This window comes from Acomys russatus, chromosome 8 (genome assembly GCF_903995435.1).
Source record: "Acomys russatus chromosome 8, mAcoRus1.1, whole genome shotgun sequence".
Taxonomy (NCBI): domain Eukaryota; kingdom Metazoa; phylum Chordata; class Mammalia; order Rodentia; family Muridae; genus Acomys; species Acomys russatus.
Genome location: NC_067144.1, coordinates 15016933 through 15042842, shown reverse-complemented (window position 1 = coordinate 15042842; position 25910 = coordinate 15016933). Strand labels below are relative to the sequence as shown.

At 45.8% G+C, this 25910-nt stretch overlaps 1 protein-coding gene across 1 annotated transcript; it reads left to right on the top strand.

Moving 5' to 3' along the window:
* Positions 1 to 2496: 2496 nt before the first annotated feature.
* Lsg1 (large 60S subunit nuclear export GTPase 1) lies at positions 2497 to 23634 on the top strand. Its single transcript, XM_051150821.1, has 14 exons — positions 2497 to 2620; positions 4929 to 5055; positions 6334 to 6454; positions 6985 to 7071; positions 8298 to 8384; positions 13011 to 13071; positions 13990 to 14166; positions 16658 to 17038; positions 18002 to 18103; positions 18193 to 18347; positions 19325 to 19440; positions 22034 to 22113; positions 22616 to 22789; positions 23338 to 23634. Exons 1-14 carry the CDS (start codon positions 2522 to 2524, stop codon positions 23515 to 23517), a joined length of 1947 nt encoding a protein of 648 aa, XP_051006778.1. The 5' UTR covers positions 2497 to 2521; the 3' UTR covers positions 23518 to 23634.
* Positions 23635 to 25910: the final 2276 nt, after the last annotated feature.

Genomic DNA, 25910 nt, shown 5'->3' with positions numbered 1-25910 from the left:
GTGCCAAAGAGCCCTTCTGCTTCTACACACTGTCTTAAATACCCCTCAAGTCAAAGTCCCTATTACTTTTCAATCCCTGGCAACTGATTTTTCACTCCTCCTCTTGACCTAGGGTTAACTTATTAAATCCTGGGTACAGATAGCTCTTGGATTAAAGGTGTGTGTAAGGCTGGCTGAACTACACTTTAAGCACCTGTTTACAATAAACAGAAAGTTCTTGGATTAAAGGTGTCTTGGGCTCAACCACTGAAAACAGGAATTTACAGCTCAATCTCAGGGATCACAGTGGGATCAAAGAAAAGTTTTTAGACTTCACAATCTCAGGGATCACAGTGGGATCAAAGATCCTGTAACACTAATCGTTTTCTGGCTTGTTCCATCTTCACCCGAGTTCTCTCTCTGCAACCCATCTCTCTATTACTGTCCTGGCAAAACTGCCTCCTCTCTTTGTAAAATTGCCTCTTAAGTAGTATCCATTTCCTCTCTTCTCCTGAGAGCTGTGTGTATCCTATTCTGTCTGTCAAATCTTCTATGATTTGTCACTGTCTCTGCCCCTCAATTAGACATCGTTTTCAAACATGGGTGCTTCCTTCTATGAACTAACTTTCCTTCATTTGGGATTAAGGCATGTATCACTATGTCTGGGCCTAAGCTTTTCTTTACCTGATACTTGCTCTGTACCAGGCTGGCCTTCAACTCAGATCCTCTTGCCTCTGTCTCCTGGATTAAAGGCATGATTGTATTCCAGCCAGATCACACAGACCTAGAAGATCTTTGGATGTGATCTTTTGCCAGCTGGATCACACAGACCCAGGTCTTTGGATGTGATCTCTTGCCAGAACAGCCATGTTCTGAATTACCGTTCATCTACAATATTCCTAAGAGATTTCTGTGCACATTAAATGTGGAAAAATACTAGACTAGGTGGTTTACTGATTTTTCTTATTATTTTAACTGACAAGTAAAAACTGTGTGTGTGTGTATGTATAGTGTGTCACATAGCTACAATATTTTAATGTTATACATAGACTAATCAAACAAGCTAACATGGTGAGTTATTTTGATCGTATGACTTTTTTTTGTATTAATTCTAAATACATGTCAACCCGGCCCCCCCCCCCCCCCCCCCCCCCCCCCCCCCCCGTCTTCTCAGTAATGTTTAGAAGAGTAACAAGACTTGATTTTGATTCCTGACACTGCATAACTTTGATCTATAGCTGGTGCAAACAGTGTCTGAGCAGTGTATTTCAGTGGTCTCCCCAGTAATGAGAATGTTGTTCAGCCGAGCGTGGTAGCACACGCCTTTAATCCCAGCACTTGGGAGGCAGAGGCTGGTGGATCACTATGAGTTCAAGGCCAGCCTGGTCTACAAAGGACAGCCAAGGCTACACAGAGAAACCCTGTCTCGAAAAACAAAACAAAAGTTGTTAAGTACATGCATGATTAAAACTGATTTTTTTTTCTTTTTTTTTTTTTTTCTTTTAGACAGGTTTCACTGTGTAGCCATGCCTGTCCTGGACCTTGGTGAGTGGAGATCTGCCATTCTCACCACACCAGGCTTAAACTGACTTTTTGTATACACATTGCAAGTAAAGCTGACGGTTGGAGGGAGCCACTAAATACCTATTAATGGAGCCAGCTCACTATTTTCGCTTTAATTTTAATTATAAGAAAATGTTGAAGCCGGGCGGTGGTGGCGCACGCCTTTAATCCCAGCACTCGGGAGGCAGAGGCAGGCGGATCACAGTAAGTTCGAGGCCAGCCCGGTCTACAAAGTTAGTCCAGGACAGCCAAGACTACACAAAGAAGCCTTGTCTCGAAAAACCAAAAAAAAAAAAAAAAAAGAAAGAAAAGAAAAGAAAGAAAATGTTGATACAATGCTCACTGGGATGGGTAAGCTTTTACCCGCCCGCCCCCTCCCCCCACTTTACATAAAGCAGAATGGTGATGCCTTTCATTTTCATCTTTCAAGTTCAAGAAGATTCCAGATTCTCACCCGTAAGGGAATTTTTCTCCCCGCTTCGCAACTAGGGAGTACTAGGAATACAAAAACCGAAGACCAGCATCAGGAACATCCTGCCACCTAGAGCCAACGAAGCAACCTTCACCCGAGTCCCCTCCTCCTCCTCCTGACGAAAGCAGAGGGGAAGGTGGAGTTAGTTCTGTGAACATGGGCGGTCATATTTTTCTAGTTGTCCCAATTTCCTGCCGGATTTGAAACACTGGCGTACAGATCTGGAATGTACCATTCTATTAAGCCGGCCCGTCTATCAAAATTGAAACAGTCATGGGAACAGACGTAATGACGGCCAGGACAATTTTTACATTTCCTATCTATAATATTGTCAAACTAGAAATCTACCAAAGTCATTCTGAAATAAATCATTCCGTTTCCCCGGCTATACCTCGGGCGTGCACGACTTGGGCTCGTCCATTACGTCACTCACTTCCTGCTATAAAAAGCAGGGAAGGCGGAAGTCTCACATTGAGTGGAGGAGGCTCGAGTCGTCAGCGTGCGGCCATGGGCCGGAGGAGAGCGCCGGGTGGTGGGTCTCTGGGCCGGGTGCTTCTCCGCCATCAGACTCAGCGAAGCCGCAGCAACCGTCACACTGATTCCTGGGTGAGTAAATCCGTACCGCATCCGTATTCTTTGCGTCTCGTTCTGAGGGCCGCCATGCTACAAAAGTTAGAGCCTAAAGTCTTGTCTGGACAGGATTTCGAAGCGGGCCCCAGCAAGGCTCAGGGCACACACACACAGAGAGAGAGAGAGGCTTTAAAACGGGACTAACTGTGGGATGAAGTGGGACCTTCATGTCGGAAGGGTTGTCTGTGTTTGATCTTTGCTCTAGAAGCCAATGGGTGCTCTTGGAAATTTCTCAAAAGAAAATAAACTTGTTATCTAAAAATTTTGAAACAGAGTCTCTGTATGCAGCCAAGGTTGGCCCAGGGCGGCCTTCGTCCTGGCCACTACAATTGGCTCTTTCAGCTTTCCGACTTTAATTATCCAGAGAATCGATCTTCTAGAAGTGGATCCATCAGAAAAACAAATAACTCCCGATCCCTGCTTTCCCTTGTGTTACCCCCTTGGGTGTTTGTTTGTTTGTTTGTTTTTCGAGACAGGAATTCCCTGTGTAGCCTTGGCTATCCTGAAACTCGCTCTGTAGACCAGGCTGGCCTTGAACTCAGAGATCAGCCTGCCTCTGCCTCCGTCTGGAGTGCTGGGATTAAAGGCCATCCGCCACCGCCTGCTCCCCCTTTTGGTTTGTTTTTGTTTGTTTGTTTGTTTTGTTTTTTTCCGAAACTGGGTTTCTCCTGTAGTTCTGGCTGTCCTGGATTCTCCTTGTAGACCAGGCTGGCCTCAACCTCTAGCCTCTGGCTTGAGTGCTGGCCCCTCGGGTTTTAGCTTAAAGAGTTAGTTAACACTGTCTCTAGAAGCTTAGGGGACATAGTAGGAACCTTTTTTAAAAAGGAAGTATAGAAATTACTTTTATCATAGCACGCAGTAGGCAGAGGTAAGCATATCTGTGCGTTTGAGGCCAGCTCAGTAAGAAGAATGAATGAAAAGCCCAACATGGCAACTGAAAAAGTGAATGAAATGGTTTGCTTTGTGCTTATTCTAGTTGTTACTTTCTCAAGAGTATTTGAGACCATCCTGGGTTCTCCTTAAGATCTTGCGATGACACTGAACCTGGTGCTGATATTTGACGGCTTGTCTGCCGCACCATCCCATTTCCCAACTGGGTAGTCTGAGGGGAACACATGCTTCTGGTATTCTGGTCTGGACATTTGATTAATCTGAATGCCGATTTTTACTAATTTTAAGCTTCTTGACCTTTTGTTTTTAAAAACAGTGTTTGTATCTATAGTAAGCATAGAACTTAGGATGGTTTATCTCAAACTCTAGATTGTATGAGAAAATCAGCTTACCAGGATTTGCAGCTAGTTCCTTTCTCTCTCTCCCCCCCCCCACCCCCTCTCTTTCTCTCTCCACAGGGATTTCTCTGTTTGGTCTAGACTTTCCTGATTTGTTTTATAGACCAGGCTGGCCTCAAACTCACAAGAGATCGGCCTGCCTCTGCCTCCCAAATGCTGGGATTAAAGGCGTGGGCCACCACTGCCGGGCACTAGCTCTTTTTTTTTAATGATCATCCCAGGCAAGACAGTCTTCTGGCCCTTGGGATTTTGGGCAGGGAAAGCTAAGGGGAAATGGGAGCAGATCTGTACACAGTTCAGGGTATCCCTTAGCCCTGTAGCCCCCATGCCCCCTGTTCCTGTGATCACAGCAGGCATACCATGCCTGACTTTAAAACATTCCTTCTCATAGGTCCTTATGAAAAATTGTTTGCTTAACTGGCTGGCAGAGTCGGGACAGCCTGGGCTCTAGTTCTACCTCTCTGCTTAGTTTGCAACTACAAGCAAATTATTTTAACCTCTTTAAACCTCAGTTTCTTATTTATTTATAAACTAAACAGTGTTTTGCTTGCGTGTATGTCTGCACTCCTGAAGAGGGCACTAGATCTCATTATAGATGCTTGTGAGCCACCATGTGGTTGCTGGGAATTGAACTCAGGACCTTTGGAAGAGCAGCCGGTGCTCTTAACCTCTGAGCCATCTCTCCAGCCCAAACCTCAGTTTCTTATACAGTAAAGTGAGGATTCAATAAAATTCACTTCAGAGGAGTCTGAAAATGAAATTAAATGACGATAGGGAAGTGCCCTTGCAGAGCAAAGCACGTGCTCGTTTAAATATTTGGTCTTGGGGTTTGCATTGCCGGCTCTGGGCGAGTATTCTGCTGAGCTGTGCCCCAGCCTAGCTAGGGTTAGTTAGTTGTTGGTAGTCTACATTCTACAGGAGTCAGGCCACCTTGGGAGCATAGACCAGGAGCAGCAGAGCTCTGCCTTACTCTTCCCGCTGTGTTTTATTCATAGTTGCACACGAGTGAACTCAATGACGGCTATGACTGGGGTCGTCTTAATCTTCAGTCAGTGACAGAACAGAGCTCCCTCGAGGACTTCCTCGCAACGGCAGAGCTTGCAGGGACCGAGTTCGTAGCTGGTAAGTTGTCTGTGACCTAGTGCCTGTGACACTGGTTACATGTCCATCCTTGTCACCTCGTACAAGTAGGCTGTCATCAGTCCAAGAGCAGTGTGGGTATAAAAGAAGGTCCACACTGTTGTCTTTAATTTTTAAACTCATCTCTAAAGAGCACCTCAGATGCCAGGGATGATGGCACATGCCTTTAGTCCCAGCACTCCAGAGGCAGAAGCAGATGGCTCTGTATGAATTCCAGGCCAACCACGGTTACACGGCAAGACCCTGGCTCAAACACAGAACAGGACCCCTTCAGATTGTGCCTTATCATAGCAATTTCAACACATCCTTGCTGCTGCCAGGCACCTTGTGTTCAGTCACTGCTGTGTGTGCCTGTGCTCTAAGCACTTAGGAAGGGTACCTGACAGGTGGCACAATAAAGTCTTTCTCTGACTTATAAATGCCATGCTGCTTAGCAAGTCATTCATTCATTTGTTCAAAATGCCTTTATTGAGCACCAGTTACTCCCAGACCTTGTGCTGGCTACTCATAGAATCATGTTAAAAGATACATTTTATTTACTTAAAATATTCTTTTATATGTTTTGAAAGCAGTCTGTAAAAAAAACAGCAGGCCACAAAAGGTGACGCTCCTAATGGCTTCTGTCTGACAGAAGATTCGGTGACGCCCAGGTAATAGGACAGGAGACGGCCACTCAGGGGTGCTGATTTTGATATAGCCACTAATGGTGACCATTAATACATTTCTTGTATAAATTATAACTATAGTAATTGAGTGGCTCTAAATAGAACACATCTTGTACTAAATCCTTGCCTCTGCTTCTGTTTCCATGAAGTATAGTTATCATATAGAACTTTGTGACATAGCGCCGGAAGGAGTCCTAGTGTTTTGGGAATTTTAGTGAGATAGTGAAGATCTGTCTTGCAGTTACCTCCATAGAAAAGTTGATTTAAAAATTAACCCAAGGCTTAAATTCTGTTTTAGGAAGTACTTGATATTCAGGCTTGTCAAAATGATCAACATTGACTACTTTAAGTTATACCTTTTTAGGGTTTTGAGTCAGAATTTTATGTATCTCAGACTCAAACCCTATTTGAATTCCTGAACTCCTGTGATCCTCCTGTCTCCACTCCCAAGTGCTGGGGTGACAGGTGTGTACCACTAAACCCTAGGGATGGAGCTTGTACTTATGCTCACCAGGCAGGCCCTGTAGCAGCTAAGGCACACCCTCAGCCTCTAAATTGCATCTTAACTAATAGTGCTTTTCTTTTCTGTGAACAGAGAAGCTTAATATTAAGTTTGTGCTCCCTGAGGCTAGAACTGGACTGCTGTCTTCTGAGGAGAGCCAGAGAATTAAGAAACTCCATGAAGAAAACAAGCAGTTCTTGTGTATACCAAGGAGGTAAGTTGAGCAAGGATTTAAGATCATTAGACGATAGAACCAGGCTGGATTAAGAGTGCCTAAGCACACTGGCCGCTCTTCCAAAGAACTGTATTCAGTGCCCAGCACCTGTGGCAGCTCACAGCTGTCTGTAATTCCATTTCTGGGGCATCTGATGCCCTCTTCCAGCCTCCACAGGCACCAGGCATGCCCACAGTGCACACAAATGCCGTCAAAAACAGTCATACGCTTAAAATACTAAATTCATTTTTAAAAATTTAGGGCCAGGCATGGTGGCGCACATCTGTAATCCCAGCACTCGAGAAGCAGAGTTCGAGGCCAGGCTGGTCTACAAAGTGAGTCCAGTACAGCCAAGGCTACACAGAGAAACCTTGTCTTGAAAAACCAAAAATTTAAAGCAGACATAACCACTGACTATATTCTTAGCTATTCATAATTTTCCTGCTGCCTTCTTAGCTGCCATTTATATTCAGACTTTCTTATTTTGGTAGCTTATGTAACAAATTTCTTCCTCTCTATGATTGTTTCAGACCAAAATGGGACAAAAAAACTAGCCCAGAAGACCTGAAACAGGCAGAGAAGGATAACTTCCTAACATGGAGACGCCAGCTTGTCCGGTGAGTATTGGACTTTAAGGCTTGCCTGGAAGCCGTGGGTTTGGCCATCTCTGCTTGCACTGCCATTTGCCTCTTAAGGTTTTGATTCCATTAAAAAGGAAATACCGGGGCTAGCAAGAAAGCTCAGCTGGTAGAAGCACCTGCTGCTGAGCTTGATCTGAGTTGAGTTTTTAGGACTCAAATGATAGGAGAGACTAGCTCCTGCAAATATTCCACTGTCTCTAAACATCCACACAAAATAAGTAAAATGCAAGTGGAGGGAAGGCGGGTAGTATTTCCAAGTGCATTATGGTGTATACAGACAGCATTGCTGCCTGCAGCTGTGCACAAAGGCGCTTAGTGAGTTTTCTGTTCCATTTTTCTTCCTATTTATTTCACGTGTGTGTGTGTGTGTGTGTGTGTGTGTGTGTGTGTGTGTGTGTGTGTTTGCCTAAGCGTGTGTGCGTGCACTATGTTACACAGTGCCAGCAGAGGTCAGAAAAGGGCATCAGATCCCCTGGAACTGGAGTTCCAAGTGCTTGTAAGCTGCCATGTGGGTGCTCTGCAAGAACAGGCAGTGCCCAGTCTTTTCTATCCTAGTTCCGTCCTGTGGCCCAGAGGTGCTCCACTGAGCATGCTTCGAGTAAGAGTTGTGAGAGAACCTCCTAGGGCTTAAGGATAAAATGTGACTTTGGTGGGCTATAATAAATGTGACTAAGTTTTATTCTTTTTTTGTTGTTGTTTTGTTTTTTGAGACAAAGTTTCTCTGTGTAGCCTTGGCTGTCCTGGACTCACTTTGTAGACCAGGCTGGCCTGGAACCCACAGCAATCCTCCTGCCTCTGCTTCCCGAGTGCTGGGATTAAAGGCGTGCGCCACCACGCCCAGCTCAAGTTTTATTCTTATATCAACTCAACAATAGGTATATTAAAATAAATTGGACAGAGCCAGCCTGATGGTGCTGGCCTATAATCACAGCTTCTCAGAAGGCTGAGACAGGAAGATGGCAGTTCTCAAGCCCTTGCTGCGCTATACAAAAAGTGAAAAGAGGGCTGGAATGTAGTTGAGCAATAGAACACTTGTTTGGCCTGCACAAAACCTTAGGTATAATCCCCAGTACCATAAGCAATGATAATAACTTACAGTATTTGTGTATGTATCTTTTTAAATGTAATGAAGGTGAGTATTCATAATTCTTTAAAACTATTATGATCAGGCAGAGATGTAACCTTCTCGTTCTAAAAACCAGGCTAGAAGAGGAACAAAAGTTGATATTGACTCCCTTTGAACGAAATTTGGACTTTTGGCGCCAGCTCTGGAGGGTCATTGAGAGAAGGTGAGTAATGTTTTCTTTGTTTAATGAGGTCACTGCAGTGTTGTCACTGGACCTGATGCTGACATGTGTACGCTCTAGCTGCTGGATCAGTGGGAGGGGGACTAAGTTACACAGCGAGACAGAGAGTGGCCCTGACTAACTATAGCAGATCATAAGACTAAACCAGAGTCTGAATGTGGCAGGAGGAGTAACTAGTAAGAAGGGGGAAGTGTGCATAGGGCTGGGCTGGAGCTGAGAGAGGGAGAGAGAGTGATCACGGTGCATTATGTGCACAGGTGAAAATTTCAGAGAGCAGAATTAAATAAAAAATGAAAAACTTGCCAGGTGTGGTGGCACACACCTTTAATCTCAGCACTCAGAAGGCAGAGGCAGGTGGATCTTTATGAGTTCTGGGACAGCCAGGGCTACACAGAGAAACCCTGCCTTGAAAAATCAGAGGGAGGGAGGGAGGCAAGGAAGGAAGACAAAGATACAAGGATCTTGGAGTATTCCAAACAAACACAGCTGATCCCTGCCCAGTTTCCCTACAGAGAGGTTTACCACTAGGAAAACTCCAGCGTCATGGTGGGGAACATGGCAGCACACAGGCAGACATGGTGTTAGAGAGATTGCTGCTTGCTCTACGTCTGGTCCCACGGGCAGCAGAGGGAGACATTGGGTCTGGCTTGGGCTTTGAAAACCCAAAGTCCACCTCAAGTGGCATTTCTGTCAACAAGGCCACACGTCCTAATTCCTCACTAGTAGTGCTACTCAGATGGCACTCAGATAACCAAGCATTCAAATATATGAGTCTATGGGGCTGTTCTCATTCGCACCGCCCTACATGGTGGTGCCTGCCTATCCTCTTGGCACTTGTGTGCTGTGGCATGCACACATACATAAGCACACACAAAATACATAACATAAAAGTCTTAATTTTTCCCTACTTGTTTTGAGAGAGGGTGTCTCTCTGTAGCCCTAGATGGCCTAGAACTGAATTCTGTAGACCAGGCTGGACTTGAAGTCACAGAAATCTGCCTGCCTCAGTCTCCCAAGCCCTGATAGTAAAGACCCATACCAACATGCACAGCCTTAAAACCTTTCCAGAAGGATTTAGGCTCATCCCTAGCCACATAGCACCTTCACGCCCTGCCTCAGAAGACGAAGAAAAAAACAAACAAAAAACCCCCACAAAGTTGGGGACTAGAGAGATGCCTCAGTGGTTAGGAGCACTAATTGCTCTTGCAGAGGACCCAGGTTCAATTCCCAGCACCACCCACATGTCGGCACACAGCCATCTATATAACTCTAGTTCCAGGGAATCTGTCACCCTCTTCTAATCTCCATGGGCACCAGGAATACATGTGGTTTATATAAATACAGATGTCTAAAACACTTAGAAAAAATATATATATACCGCATAGCTTTAGGAAAAAAAGAGTGAACTAGCTCTCTACCCCTCCACTTCCCTCCTCTCTCTCCCCCTCTCTACTTCCTCCTCCCCCCACTTCATCTCTCTATTTACTCCCCCCCCTTCTCGGGTACCCCTTCCCTTTTTCCTCCTCTCCCCTCCCCTACCCCATGCTCAGTTAATAAACTCCTCTAAAACATTTTTTTTTTAAAGAGTAAATTAAACCCCAAATCAGTAGATAGAAATAATGGAAATAAGAACAAGGCCAAAATTAATAAAATGGAAACAGGAAAAAAAAAATCAATGAAATAGTTGATTCTCTGGAAATGGTAAAGATGGACAAATTTTTTGCCAAGCCGAATGACAGAGAAGACTGTAATAAAATCAGAGGCAAAGGGGGAACTGTTATGACAGATAGCAGTGAAATTCAGAAAATACCTCGAAACATGTGCCGCAACAAATTGGGGGGGAAAGGCAGAATTTCCAGGGTGTGTGACAGGAAGGAGCCCAGCATCCTTGCAGACCAGTTTCTCCTTCCTCTTACATACAGCACCTCCCTTCCCCATCTTGTCCCGTGCCTGAGTTCAGTTGGAAACTCCCAGGCTCATCTTACCCATAGTGAGCCTCAGCCCTCTGCTGCTGGCCTGGAGGGATGCTGTTGGGTAGCTGAGTTGGAACGGCGAAGCCAAGCTGGGAACTCACTGTTCAGACAGACATGGAACATGGGCCCCTGGGCCATAAGCAGCCTTTGTTCTCCCTCAGGGGCATGTCTGGTGGCTGTCATTCTTGCTCTTTACTGAAGGTCACTTTTCTCTTATAGACTGTTAAGAGGGGCCAAAAATAACCATACATGTTCAGTCTTCCAGGACTGACAGAGTTGCACTGTATTTACTTTTTAATGCCCCTAAATTAGCATCTGGGTTCCCCAAAGTGAGCCTGTACAGGCTGGAAATTGTAGGCTCAGTTGGAGTACAGTACTACTTGCTGAGCTGCTACTATATTTCCTTTAAAAATTCTAAATTATATTTAATTATTTATGAGCATACACATGGTGGGGATGGACACGGACTGCCACTGTAGAAGTCAGAGAATAACTTAGGAGAATTAGTTCTGTACTTCACCATGTGGGTTCCAGAGTCAAACTCGGGGTATCAGACTTGGCAGCAAGCACCTTTACTGCCTGAGTCATCTTGCCAAGACATTCTGTATTGTAACAATGTGTTTCAATCACACAGTATGGTTTGTATCACACAAAAGCAGCTGAGTTATCCAGAAATATTAGTGAAATGACTACTGCCTCATTTTTAATAGGAAATAGTGTATTGATGTCTTCCCTGTGGCAGATGTCTTCTGTTTGCTAACTGGCTGAGTAAGCCATCTGTCTCTTTAATTTCAACAGCAGTTATCAAAAAGATTTTATATATAGCACGGAGGAATTGCAGGGAAGTGCTGAGGCGCGAGGCAAAGAACATTGCGCTCAAGTCAGGCGTTGGCACTGTTTCTGTTACCTAACTCTACGCGGCTGGCCTAGGGTGCCCCTTCCTGCTGATTCCAAACTGTTCGTCCCTTCCCTGTGTCTGCAGACAGAGCTAGTGCTCATTTGCCTTGCTGTGGCTTATGCTGCTAGCTTTTGCAGTTTTTACCTTAATGGTTTGAAAGTGAGTATTGCCCCGACGAAGGGAATAATGGAACTAGTTTAGAAAAGTTTAAAACAAAAAAAGCTGGGCGTGGTGCTGCACACCTTTAATCCCAGCACTCAGGGAGGTAGAGGCAGGTGGATCTCTGTGAGTTTGAGGCCACTCTGGTCTACAAAGAGAGTTCCAGGACAGCCAAGGCTACACAGAAAAACCAGCATAGTGAGTTCGGTGCCTACACAGAGAGACCTTGTCTCAAAAAACAAAGTTGGCTGACCAAATTAACGTTTAGAGGGAGCGCTCTTAGTGATGTTGACTGCAGGGTATCTCTTTCCAATGGTAGCCACAGGGCCCTCACCATCTCCCTAGCCACAGAGGCTGAGGGAAGGGAGGAGGCCTCTGAGAGCAGGGAAATGCCACGGTGTTCAATATCATGCAGGCCTGTGTGTTTCCTCCACATTTTGCTGGATTGGAGGCATTTGCTGTCAGCTGCAGAAAGCTGTCTGACTGTCCCATAGTACATGTGACAGACATCCAAGTTGGCATTCATGCTTGTCTGTGGCACTGTAAGCTCACGCTTAGTTATGTTTTTATTGTTTAAACACGTCTCTGAACTTGTGGGTGGTTGTTGGCTAGGTATAAGCTCTCCTCTTCAGCAGCCTGGGTTTAAAAGCTTTTATAATGGGAGCTCTTAACAAATAGTTAGTATGGGGGCCTTAATATGAATTCATATCGAAGACTGGATATTTAGTAAACTCCACCTTGGGGTAGATAGGGTGCTCTTCTCTGACCAGAAGCTAACAAAAGTCATCATGGAAGGTTTAGCAATGAAAAGTCATCTGTGCCCTCTAAACTGAATTTGGGGGTCGGGTAGGGGGAAATGTTGGAGTGCAGGGCCTCTGCTCCAGACTGCGTGAGTACCCTTTCTGAGTTCATCACTTATTAGCTGCAGGCGGATTATATAACTGTAATATATACTATAAAACCTGAGAATAATTATGTCTTAAGGAATTGGTCTGTCAACTGCTTAATGTATAGAAAGTATTTCTTCTTATTACCATTAATACGTGGCAGTGGTTCCTTTTTTAATGTTTTTCTAATTGGAGAATTGCATACATCTGTCTTTTTTTTTTTATAACCCACTGAGTCCAATTTGTGCTTCCTGTATACTCAGGGGTGTGGGGACCTCCACTGGAGCAGGGTGGTTGATGAACCAGGGGCCACACCATAAGGAAAACTGAAACTCTGGAAGCCTTCAGGTGTCGGCACTTTCCCACCCCAGCCTGGAATGCTGACAGACCTGACCCTTTTTGGCTCTTGTGCGGGCGGCCACGGCTGCGGAGTTCACGAGTGCGTTGGCCCTGCTGTGTCTAGAAGACACTGCTTCACTCTGGTCCTCAGCTCCTGGCTTTTCAGTGTTGCTCAGGGTTCCCTGCACCCTGAGGGACGGATGTGGGATGCAGACTTCCCGCTTGTGGCTGAGCGAGCACTCCACAGACACTTACTCTGCGGACTCTCACCAGCTGGGAGTTTTTGTGCCAACTACCGTGCCAGTCAATGGTTTCTTTACAGTAACTGGATTGTCTCACTTTTTTCCCCCAGTGATATTGTGGTCCAGATAGTAGATGCTCGAAACCCGCTCCTGTTTAGATGTGAGGATTTGGTAAGTAAAGTTTGACTTGGATCCTTGGAACAGTCTAGAAAGGGCAGCCTTCCTCAGCAGTGACGAGGCAAGCCTTCTGCCTTCTCTAGCGTGTGGCTTGGACTGCCCTGCCTTTGTGAGATCAGGAGCTTATATACTGCCACTGTTCAGACAAGAGTTTTGCTCCAGCAGTTGTTTCCATCTGCAGGAAGCACAGACATCTGCATGCCGTGTTCTAGCTGCTGGCTTAGAAGGCACTTTATTGCTAGTCATTTGCTGGTCTCTTGTTTTCAGGAGACAAAACTCAGAATGGAGTCAGAATGGCAATTGCTCTTATTTAGTATATTCCTGTCACTGTTCAATCCATCTCCCTAAGTTCTCTCTCCCACCGTATTACACATATGCTACTATTCAAACAAACTAAGCTAATAAAAAACAGTAGTGTAGGATTACTTAATATGATGGAATCGAGTTGAACACGAACACCAAATATATGTGATGTACATATTTCCATTTGAAGAGCATAGTTCTTTCTCTGAACTCACAAGTAACAAAACTCCTCATGGAAACAGTTCTTTCCTGAGCTCACAGAGAGGATCACTTGGGAGGGAGTGACGTTTAAGGGCCTGCTTTGACCTGAGTGTGACCCATGGACCCATGTAAAGGTGGACGGAGAGAATTTGCTCCTCAGAGTCCTTCTTTGACCTACGCCTGGTGGTAGTGGTGGTGCATGCCTTTAATTTCAACCTCAGATCTCTGAGCTTGAGACCAGCCTGACCTATAGAGTGAGTTCTAGGACAGCCAGGTCTACACAGAAAAGTCAAAACAAAACAAAAAAAGTTATTTAAAATGAGAAGGTAATAAAAGCTTTTCTTGGGAATCTGCAGTATAGATAACGACATTTGTGTGATCAGACTAGAAATGCCTTTGTCTTTATAGGAATGCTACGTGAAAGAAATAGATGCTGCCAAGGAGAACGTGATTCTGATAAACAAGGCAGACTTGTTGACAGCTGAGCAGCGTTTGGCCTGGGCCACGCACTTTGAAAAAGAAGGTGTGAAGGTTATTTTCTGGTCAGCTTTGGCAGAAACTGTTCACCTAAATGGTGATTCGAAGGTAAGTGCGCTGGGGGCCTCCTTCCTCAAAGTGGGTTTCAGGGTTACTTTGAGTTCTGGTTAATGTGCTTTGTTTATATTGGCAATTTGTAAGAATTACTTTTGTAGGCAGAGGCAGGTGGATCTGGTCTACAAATCGAGGTCAGGACTTCACAGAGAAACCCTGTCTCAAAAAGAAAAAAGAATTACTTGTGTTTGGTGCTTCTCCTCCCCCCAGTGCTGTGATTGCAGGATAGCCTATAGAAAATATTTAGAATCTTTAATCCCACCATGCAGATACTTTGTGATTTTATATAATCTGACATGTCCAGTGTCACATCTGGGACCTTAACTTTTTTAAACTTTAGAAAGTTGTGTAGGGCCTTTCATAAGGTTATGAGAAACTTCACAGAGTACCACTGAATGATTTTGCAGTACACGGGGTACAGCTGAAGGATATAGTGTCTTTTTTGGGTTTACTTGAATTAAGATATATTAGCCGGGTACAGTGGCGCAAACCTGTGATCCTTGCACTCAGGAGGCAGAGGCAGGCGGATGGATCTCGTGAGTTCAGGGCCAGCCTGGTCTACAAAGTGAATCCAGAATAGCCAAGTCTACAGGAAGAAACCCTGTGCCCCCCCCCCCAAAAAAAATTATGCCATATCTTTTATCTTTAACCCAAATTTTACTAAAACAATTCAAGTCTGTTAAAAATTTAGTCGTGGGATATTTGATATCTAGAAGACACTTGGAAGGAATATATCTCCCTCTCATCTGTGCCAGTCATCTTTTAGCTTTCTGATGGGTGTGAGTGTAGGTGTAGGTGCTGTGCAGGCTGGGCGTGGTGGAGAACGGCTTTTTTTTTTTTTTCATTTTTTTGAGACATTGCTTCTCTGTGTAGCCTTGGCTGTCCTGTACTCACTTTGTAGACCAGGCTGGCCTCAAACTCACAGAGATCCACTTGCCTCTGCCTCCCTAAGTGCTGGGATTACAGGTGTGCACCTTCGTGCCCAGCTTGGAAAACACCTTTAATCCCAGCAGAGGCAGGAGGGCCTCTCTGAGTTCCAGGTCTATATAAAGAGTTCCATGACAGCCGTGGCTACAAAGAAAGACACTGTCTCAAAAAAAAATAAATAAATAAATATATAAGTTCAGCTGGACTTGGTGACGCATGCCTTTAATTCCAGCACTTGGGAGGCAGATCTCTGTGAGTTCAAGGCAAGCCTGGTCTCAAAAAAACTAAAAAAAAAAAGATGGGTTCTGTGACTATAACACCTTCTCCTGGATGGGCTCGTTATTTACTGCGCTATGAGCTCCAACTGAAAGAAGAAATTCCCTTCCTCTGGTTCCCTGTCAGGTGGCCACGTTTTCTCTCCACTGTCTCATGAGAGCTGAGGGTGTAACATGGGTACAGGGTTTGCCGAGCATGCGTAAGTTCTATCTCCAGCAATGACAAGGGCCTCACCACCAGGCAGCTCGGTTTTTTTGTTTGTTTGTTTTTATTTTTTTTTTAAGATTTATTTATTTATTTTAATGTGTATGAGTAAGCTGTCTTCATGCACATCAGAAGAGGGCATCAAATCCTATTACAGATGGTTGTGAGCCACCATCTGGTTGCTGGCAATTGAACTCAGGACCTTTGGAAGAACAGCCAGTGCCGGTGAGCCATCTCTCCCACCCAAGCAGCTCGTTCTTACTTAATCTCTAAATTCAGAAAGGTCTTCACCACAGTGAAGCTAAGTTAGTCCCCTACTATTTGATCTGAGGATTTGTTCTTTGTCTTCTTGGTTCCTTCCTGTACAAATTGTTCACTTTTTGCCTTAAGATATCTCACAGACACCATTTTGGGGCTCTCCTCTGTTTCTGTTGGCTCTACCACTAAAATTAATGGAGTCTAAGTGAGCACATCATTTATCCCACATGTTGTCTGCTAGGGCACATGTAGCAAGAGCCAAGTTTCTAGAGCTGGAAAGATAGCTCAGAGAGTAAAGTGTTGGCCTTCAAGCATGGCGACCCAAGTAAGTGCTTGTCTAGGCCAGCTGGGTGGTTTGGTGCACGCCTTTAATCCCATCGGAAGGAGCTCCCTTGAGTTGCAAGGCAGAGGCAGGCAAGTCTCTGAGTTCAAGGCCAGCCTGGTCTTCATCCTGAGACCCTTGTGGTGGTGTGTTGTTGTTGTTGTGGTAGTGGATAATCATAATAATAGTAATGATAACAGCCAATCTAGAGTGAGCTTTTGCATCCCCTAACTTTCACACACAGGAGTCAGTGGTACTTTTGGACTTATCTCAGCAATTATAAAAGCAAGGCAAGGTTGGCAGTGGTGGAGTGCTTGCTTCATATGCAAAAGCCCCCGGGCTCAGCCTTAGCACAAGCAGCAGCAGAAGTGAAGGTCTGCCTCTGTTGCCTTCCTTGGGACACTCTGCTGGAGTGCTGCCCGTGTGTGTGTGTGTGTGTGTGTGTGTAAAGTGCAGTTGCACAGGCCTGACATTTTGTGATCTCTGTTACTTTATCAGGACCAAGTAAACAGTCCTGAGTCTGAGTCTGAACACTCCAGTTTGGGTGACGATGAAATTGCACACAGAGATTTGCTCTCTCTCAGTGAGGGGTCTGAAAGTGACGAAGGTGACAGTGAGTATGAGGACTGCCAGCAGGAGGAGGAGGAGGAAGATTGGCAGACGTGTTCGGAAGAAGACAGCACCCCTGAGGAGGAGGACTGTGACCAGGACTGCAAGGAACACTGTACCACAAATCCTGAGACTCAGAACAGAAAAAAAACAGAAAATGAGCAAGTGAACAATTGTAGCCACCTGGTGTCGAAGCAGGAATTCCTGGAGCTCTTGAAGAAGCTGCACACTGGAAAGAGGGTGAAAGATGGACAAGTGACTGTTGGGCTGGTAAGATTCTCTGTCCTTCCAGAACTACACATGGACCCAGTCAGGCTTCTGGCATCATGGCATGGGTGTGTGAGGGGCAGGCTTCAGCTTGAAGGAGACACCTCAGGGTTTATATTGTCTCCTTACATGTTTATATTAAGTGTATTCTACAGTTTCCTTCAGTTCAGATCTTTGTCACCATCAGTTACAGAGAGATGATAATAAGAAAGTTTTTGCTGTTGTCGCCAGACTTCAGTGAGGTGTTCTGTTGACATCCTGTGGCCCTTGCCAGCTTACACTGTTTCGGGTGCCATTAGGGAGAATCGCAGTCTTGCAACACAGAAATGAAGGCATAACCCCCATACACATAATAAAAATAATTTCTTTAAAAATGCTGTAGTAAAATGGCACTTTGTTGTAGTGTACTAGCTAAAGGTCTCTCTGGGTATAGTGTAATTCCTAATTCCAGACTCGACTGACTGGAATGAACATGGAAAAATTCTTAATTTCTATGACATTTAAGGCTATATTCTCTCAAATTCATTTTCATGTGTATCAAAAAACCTGGTTGCTCTACCTGTGTCTTACAGCCTCCCTCACTTTCTGAATTCTTAACTCTGGGTGTCTGGAGAGTAGCTTACCTTGCTGTTCTGCCGTCACCCACCTCATTCTGCTGGCCTGACTAAAAGCACACAGTTTTAGGTGCTCGCAAGTCATCGTTAGTGTTTGGTGCTTTGGCGTCACCCGCTTATTGAAGATGCAGTGGAGACAGTGAAGTTCCTCATCAGGGAGCGTGCTGGGCACCAGGGCCTGAGGTTTGCTGTGGGGACAACAGCCAGATCTGTAGTAGATTCCCATGGCTGCACCACGTGTCAGAGATGTGTCTGAGTATATGAAGCCAAGAAACATGAAATGAACAGACATGCAGCGCCCCTCGCCCCCTCAGCATCTCTCCCACGCAGCTGACTTCTGATTCTCTCCTAGGTGGGCTACCCTAATGTTGGTAAGAGCTCAACCATCAACACCATCATGGGCAACAAGAAAGTGTCCGTGTCTGCCACTCCAGGCCACACGAAGCACTTCCAGGTATGTCCCAGTTCTTTGCCACGGCACTAAGCACTGCTCTTCCCTCCCACTTGCTCTGTGCGCGTCATAACCTGCTGTGTGTCTTTCAGACCCTGTACGTGGAGCCTGGCCTCTGCCTGTGTGACTGCCCGGGCCTGGTGATGCCATCCTTCGTGTCCACCAAAGCGGAGATGATCTGCAATGGGATCCTCCCGATTGACCAGATGAGAGATCACATCCCACCCGTGTCACTGATATCCTTTCTGTTTCTGGTTGCTAGTGTGTGTGAGGCTGCAGTGGTTGGGGGCTGCATACTCCCTTCTGACAGTATCATTGTAGGCATTAGGAAGGAGCCTACATCTCCATTGGGAGTCTCTCAGGGTTAAAGCTTGTTTATAAATACTGTCCCTTAAAGTAACATTGGTAAGGTCTGCATCAGAGATTTTATATATATATATATATATATTTTTTTTTTTTTTTTTTTCATGTCTGTGTGTTTGCCTGCATGTCTGTCTATGGACTACTTGCATGCCTCGTATCCTTGAAGGTCAGAAGAGAGTGTTGGGTCCCTGAACTAGACTTACAGAGAGTTGTAAGCTCCTTTGTAGGTGCTGGGAATTGAACCCCAGTCCTCTGCAAGAGTAGCAAGTGTTCTTAACCACTGGACCATCTTTCTAGCCCCAGAGATAATATTTTAATGATTGTTTTATGTATGTTTAAAGACTGGGTCTCACTATGTTTCTCAGGCTAGCCCAGAACTCACTGTGTTGCCCAGACTGGCCTTAAACTCAGACACCTCTCAGCCTTCCTAGTGCTAAATTACAGGCATAAGCCATCTGGTTTGGGTTTTTTTGGTTCTCTTTTGTTTTGGGTTGTTCAGTTTGTTTGTTGTTATTTTGTTTTTTGTTGGGGGGGGGTTAGTTTTTCAGGGTTTCTCTATGTAGCCTTGCCTAGCTGTCCTAGAACTCACTCTGTAGACCAGGCTGGCCTCAAACTCACAGAAATCCTTCTGCCTCCTGAGTGCTGGGATTTCAGGTGTGTGCCACCATGCCTGGCCTGGCTTATTGTTTTAAAGGATACATTTAAGGTGATCACTGGTTGTGTGTGTAAGAAAATTGAAATGAATGAGTGCACTGTGCTTAGGGGACGTGTGTCAGAGCAGTCAAGTAACATGTTTTACGTGCTGTGGCAGCATGGGAGACAGCTCACCAGAGGATTCCTTAACGACTGTACGTTTGCCAGCATATCCCCACGGCGAGTTTTGGAAGCTACCTATGGTATTAACATTATAAAGCCTAGAGAAGATGAAGACCCCTACCGACCTCCCACCTCAGAAGAGCTGCTGACGGCTTATGGGTGTAAGTTGTCTCTCACTGTAAATCACAAGCATCAAATCCAGGAGGAGCTTTAGGATGTATTATTTAAGTTATGTATGTGTGTGGTTGTGTGCCCATGACAGTCAGAGGTACCAGGTCCCCCTTAGACTGCAGTTACCTATGGTTGAGAACTGCTCAGCATGGGGGCTGGGAATCAAACTTAGATCCTGAGTCTCTGCAATAGCAGGACATGGTCTTTACTACTGAGCCGTTTCTCCAGTGCCACTGGGTGTTGGCTTGAGGTGGTCTCCCTGTGTAGCCCTGGCCAGCCTCAGCCTGGAACTCACAGATCACTTGCTTTTGCCCCGAGTGCCGAGACTTAAGGTGAATGCTGTAAAACTCAGCTGCTTTGTCTTGTGTTTTCTGGGAATGACTGTTTTGCCTACATGTGTGTCTGCCTATCATGTGTGTGCTTTGCCTCAGAAGGCTGGGACAGGAATTGCAGATAGCTGTGAGCCGCTATGTGGGTGCTGGGCATTGAACTCTAGTTCTCTGGAAGAGGAGACAATGCTCTTAACTGTCTCTCCAGCCCTGCTTAGGAATATCTTTACATGCTGGAGGAGTTGGAACATTTTCCTCCAGTTTGTTGGCCTTTTATATTGCTTTTAGAAATCACATTTTTGCTGGTGGTGGTTTGTTTTGTTTTGTTTTCCTATGCATTGTCTCTGTTTTAATTAGCAAAGAGTCTTTTGTTTGTTTGGGGTTTTTTGAAACAAGGTTTCCCCTGTATAGCCTTGGCTGTCCTAAATTCACTTTGTAGAACAGGCTGGCCTTAAACTTACAGAAATTTACCTGCCTCTGCCTCCCTGAGTGCTGCGATTACAGGTGCGGGCCTCTGTGCCCAGCTATAAAGCCTTTTTTTTTTTTTTTTTTTTTTTTTTTAAGATTTATTTCTTTTAGCCGGGTGTGGTGGCGCACGTCTTTAATCCCAGCACTTGGGAGGCAGAGGCAGGCAGATCGTCCAGGATGGCCAAGGCTACACAGAGAAACCCTGTCTCGAAAAACCAAAAAAAAAAAAAAAGATTTATTTCTTTTTATGTGCATTGGTGTTTTGCCTGCATGTGTGTCTGTGTGAAAGTGTCAAATCCCCTGGAACTGGAGTCAGATAGTTGTGAGCTGCCATGTGGGTGCTGGGAATCGAACCCAGGTCCTCTGGAAGAGCAGCCAGTGCTCTTGACCAGTGAGTCCTCTCTGTCCAACCCCCTTGTAAAGCTTTTGTTGTTGTGTGTGGCTAGTTTCTGTGTAACCCTCCCTGCCACCCACCCTTACTCTGTGCTTATATTGGTTTCTTGGGCATTATAATAGTTACCACTTACACTGTACTATTTTTCCTTTGGAGCTAACCTAAACTTGATGTTCTATGTGTGCGGTGGGGAGGGCAGATCAGATGGGTGGGGACAGTTCCTTGTTGTCAGAGTGTACCTGTGTATCATTCACTTGAAAACTTGGATTTGTTTTGCTTTTTAAGATTTTATTTTGATCCCAGCACTCAGGAGGCCGAGGCAGGCAGATCGCTGTGAGTTCGAGGCCAGCCTGGTCTACAAAGTGAGTCCAGGACAGCCAAGGCTACACAGAGAGAGCCTGTTTGGGGGGGGGGAAGATTTTATTTTAAATTGTGGGGGGGGGTATGCATGTTTCTGTGGGGGTTGTACACATGAACCCCTGCCCTCTGAGGTCAGGAGGGGGCTGGATTCCTGGGAGCTGGAATCAAAGACAGCTTTGAGCCACTGGACATGGGGCTGAGACCTGACCTTGGGTCCTCTACAAGAGCAGCTCATGCTTGTAACAACTGAGCCATCTTTGGCCAACATTTAGGGGTTTTAATATATCCAACTTTATTTTTGTGTGATGGGAATTAGGATTCTAAATATTTTCCTGTAAATTGAGAAGGTCAGCATAGATGGAAAGGGTGGTAGGGAGGATTACACAGAAACTAGCCACATATAACAACAAAGGGACAGGGGCTGAGGTTTGAACCCAGCGTTTCTGCCCAAACAGCTGTGCTCTCCCACTGCTGACTAAGTGAGGATCACAGCAGTCTTGTTGGTATGTTTGGGAAGCCGCAGCAGGTGCAGTTATTACATTGGGGCATGTTCACTATTGCCTTTGGTTTTGCAGAAAATACTCTTCTGCTGTTGGCCTCCATGAGTAAATGCTTAAAATCAAGGGCTAGAAGAAATAACTACCAGTGAGAGCTCAGAGTGCCTGTCATAGTACTAGGTGGTGGTTAAATATTAGATAAAGCTATGGACTGGTGGCGCACACCTGTAGTCCCAGCACTCAGGAGGCAGAGACAGGTGGGTCTCTGTGAGTTCTAGGCCAGCCTGGTCTACAAAGAGAGTCCAGGCCAGCCAAGGCTACCCAGAAAAACCCTGTTTCAAAAAACAAACAAAAAGAATCAGATAAAGCTGCACAGTCTATTCTGCATTAGCAAATGTTGATGATAAAATATGTTCTAGGACGAGAGGTAATTAATTTTTTGTGGGTCTGGGGGGAGGACCAAATTCATATCACTTCAGTATTCCTGTGATGCTGACTACTGATGGAGCTTTCCCACCCTTGGTTCCTCTCACAGGCATGCGAGGATTCATGACAGCACACGGACAACCTGACCAACCTCGATCCGCACGTTACATCCTAAAGGACTACGTCAAGGTAAGTCCTGCCCCTGACCGCCTTTGCCTACGCTTTCTCTCCTCCACTGTGCTCAGCTAACAGCAGCCTGTGACAGAGACGCTTCTCCGCTGAGGTGGGCTGATAGCCGGGTGGGGTACATTGTTTTTAGTGGTGCCAGGGATTGGCCTGTGGGCCTTTCTTTACACAAGCGGGATAGGTCCTCTACTGCTGAGCTGCAGCCCCAGCCCTGGGAAACAGTCTTGATTTCAGACTGTAACCTAGCATTCCCAGGGTTACTGTGTCCTGTAAGAACACTGAGGACACTTAGGAGAAATGACGTGCAAGTGAAAGAAGGCCCCGGAGCAGAGGGCAGAGTCATGGTAAACTCCGGGGTCCTTAGAGGGGCTGGTGTGTAAAGCCAGGACCGTGAAGTTACTGCAGACCGAAACTAGCTCACCAGAAAGCTGCTTCTGCCAGGTTTTCAATGACCTTTGCCCTCCTGAGATAACACAGTTACACTGCGCTCCTCTTGTCTCCGTAGGGTAAACTTTTGTACTGCCACTCTCCTCCTGGAAGAGACCCCGTTTCGTTCCAGCACCAACACCAGCAACTTCTAGAGAACAAAACAAAAGGTGAAGAAGTGAGACTACAGCCAGGCAGAACCCAAAAGGCCAAACAGATTGAAAATGTGGTCGACAAAATTTTTTTCCATCAGGTGAGTTTTTTAAAGTCTGTATTTAACTTCTTATCCAATACATTTGAAAATCAAAATAGTTACTACTTTAAGCATCTAGTAGACTGGAGAGGTGGCTTGGTGGTTAAAAGCACTCACTTATCTTCCAGAGGACCTGAGTTCGACTCCCAGCCCCCACACCACAGGGTTCATAGTCTCTGGTGGCTTGAGGTATAGGGATCTAATGCCTTCTTCTGGCCTTCATGGGCCCTGACACCTGTGTAGTGTACACACTCACAGCTGATGACTGAGCCACACATGGTGCTGGGAATTGAATGCGAGTCCCCTGTAACAGCTGATCTAACTCAGCTCCCACCCCCCCCCCCACCCCCACTTTTGGGTCTTGCTTTATGCCTCAAGCTGACCTTAGCTTCCCTAGTGCTGAGACTACAGATGTGCATCACCACATCTGGCTCCACACACCTACGAGAGAGTGCTGAGAAGCCTGTGGGGGGGAGGCACGACAGGAGCCAGAGGAGTGCCGGGTGCTGAGTGATTTGCCCTGCTCATGTCTCCTGTATCCTCTCCAGGAGAATGTCAGAGCACTGACCAAAGGGGTCCAGGCTGTGATGGGGTACAAGCCTGGCAGTGGCCTGGTGACTGTGGCTGCTGGGAGCTCTGAGAATGTGGCCGGGAAGCCCTGGAAAAAACATGGCAACAGAAATAAAAAAGAGAAGAGTCGGAGGCTCTACAAGCACCTGGATATGTGAACTTGCTCGATAGCAATGGCAGCTGCGCTGTGCAGGTGGACAAGAACTAAAGCCGCTGGGGCCTGTGGCGCTCTCCAGACACTGGCATGCTGCAGTGGACCTTGCTCCTGTGGAGCACAGTTTACCCAGAAGTCTTGACGTCAAGACAGTCTTTTGGGAGCACCCACTGTAGTGCCCCTGCAGGAGGATGATGGATTTATGTGTAAACATTCAACAACTGCATATTGACTCTAAGTTATTGAAAAGTTATTAAAGTAAATTTGTGACTAATGATATTTTATTGCCTTAACTAGGTAAGCTGCCATTCGTACACTTTGTTAGAATAATTTTAATTTGCCAAAATATGACTAGGGAGGGATGCCTGAAGAGATAGCTCAGGGTTAGGAGCACTGGTTGCCTTTCCAGAGGACCTAGGTGTGATTCCCAGCACCCGCATAGCAGCCACAACCATCTATAACTCCAGTTTTAGGGGATCCTATGATCTCTTCTGGCCTTGATGGACACCAGGCATACAAGTGGTGCACAGACATACATGCAGGCAAGACACCCATACACATCAGTTTTAAAGATGAAGAGAAAGATACTAAAAATAAAATATGACTAGGACTTGAATTAATTTTCCAGATACATATCTAACATATCCCAGGTGTGGCAGAGGGCCAGCACGGGTGGTTTTGTAGAAGTTCCTGGGCTAGGCTGGTAACACTGCTCAGCAAGTGAAGGTATTGTCACACAAACCTTAGTTTGATCTCTAGAATCTGTATAAAGGTGAGAGGATCTCCAACCACCCCATGCACACAGGCGAGGCGTGCATGCACGCTAATTACCAAAAAAAAAGAAAAAAGAAAAAAGTGAACTGGAGAGCACTGCCTTCGACAGTGACATCACCCCATAGGGAAAGCTTCTGCTCCCACCCGAACAGACTCAGGAATGAAAATGGAGGTGGGCCAGCAGCTAGGCTTTATTTCAGGCACGGGCTTTTGATAATGTTACAGATGTTTAGGGGAAACATCTACAGAAAAATATGCATTCCAGCATAACACCTAGCTTTGTAAACTAGGATTCATTATCACCTCTCTCGGCCATGAGTTCATGAGTTAAGGCTGTCCTTAACTGACCATATTAACCTTAGTAATGAGATTTAAATCAAAAGTCCACTACAGTGATGAGCCTGTAGGACGCCCTCTATTGCTGGCTTAACCATCTGATATTCACAAAAAGACAAGAGTCAGCGCACAGTGCTCTCTTTAGGCAGCATATGGCTTATATTAATCAAGCAGAGTAATACCAACCCATGAAACACTTGGGAGGCTGGGGCACAGGAATGCTGTGAGTTTGAGGCCAGCCTGAGCTAGCAGCCAGGGCAAAAAAGCAAGACTGTCTCAAAAAACAAAACAAACAAACAAACAAAAACGACAATACCATACCCAGGAAAAAATGTTATTTTATGGGGAAACAATTGGGTTTTTGGAGACAAATTGTCTGGGTTACTTTGAAGAGACAGCATGAGCAAGGCAGCTTAGAGAAGGAAGAGAGAGTGAGTGGGTGAGCATCACACGCAGGCATGGCCCTGGAATTGAAGCTGAGAGCTCGCATTAAGCTGATGATCACACAGGCAGAGAGAGCGAACTGGGAATGGTGCGGGCTTTAGAAGCCTCCAAGCCCACCTGCAGTGGCCAGCTTCTTCTAACAAGGCCACACCTGATCCTCCTTAAACAGTTCTACCCACTGGGGACTTAGCATTTATATATATGAGCCCGTGGGGGCTTTTCTCATTCAAACCACCACTCGGTCATCTCCAGGGAGCTGAGGAAGCCCAGAGTGAGCGACATGCATTCTGTTTAGATGGACACAGCCATGTCAAGGACCTCAAAGCCTTTCCTAAGCCCTGAAGAAACGGCAAAGGCTTCCCTTCTGGTCTGTGTGTGGTGGACAGTGATGTAGAAAATGTCCGCAGTAGCTTTCTCCCTCCGAACAGTTCATAGTCTGAAGACTGCTCCCTTACAGTGACCACTCCTCCCAGCCAGCTGAAGCCGGTTCCTTGAAGTAGGCTGCCTGGATGTACTTCCAGGGTGCTGTGGTTTCTCCATCCACCCAACTCCCACTTTTTCTGTATGTCTATGATGTATCTGTCATTTCTTCACTCCCTCACTGCCCCTGTCACGTGCCCTGGACATACCTCACACTCAGGCAACCTCACCTCAGTCTCCCAAGGCCTGGCTTGACAGGTGTGAGTCACCACACCCAGCGAGAAGCAAATATTTATCAATCAGCCACCTTGTAGCAGGGAAGAAGTCCATAAAGAAACCAAACTCAGAGGGCCCCATAACCAGGAGCGAGCACTAGTCCGGCTATAGCCAGATCACACGGGGCCCCCAAATCCTGAAGAAATT

Coding starts and splice junctions, on each gene's coding strand:
- Lsg1 (XM_051150821.1), top strand. CDS start 2,522: ATGGGCCGGAGGAGAGCGCCGGGTGGTGGGTCTCTGGGCCGGGTGCTT. Junction 14,167..16,657: donor ACCTAAATGGTGATTCGAAG/GTAAGTGCGCTG, acceptor TTACTTTATCAG/GACCAAGTAAACAGTCCTGA. Junction 17,039..18,001: donor GACAAGTGACTGTTGGGCTG/GTAAGATTCTCT, acceptor ATTCTCTCCTAG/GTGGGCTACCCTAATGTTGG.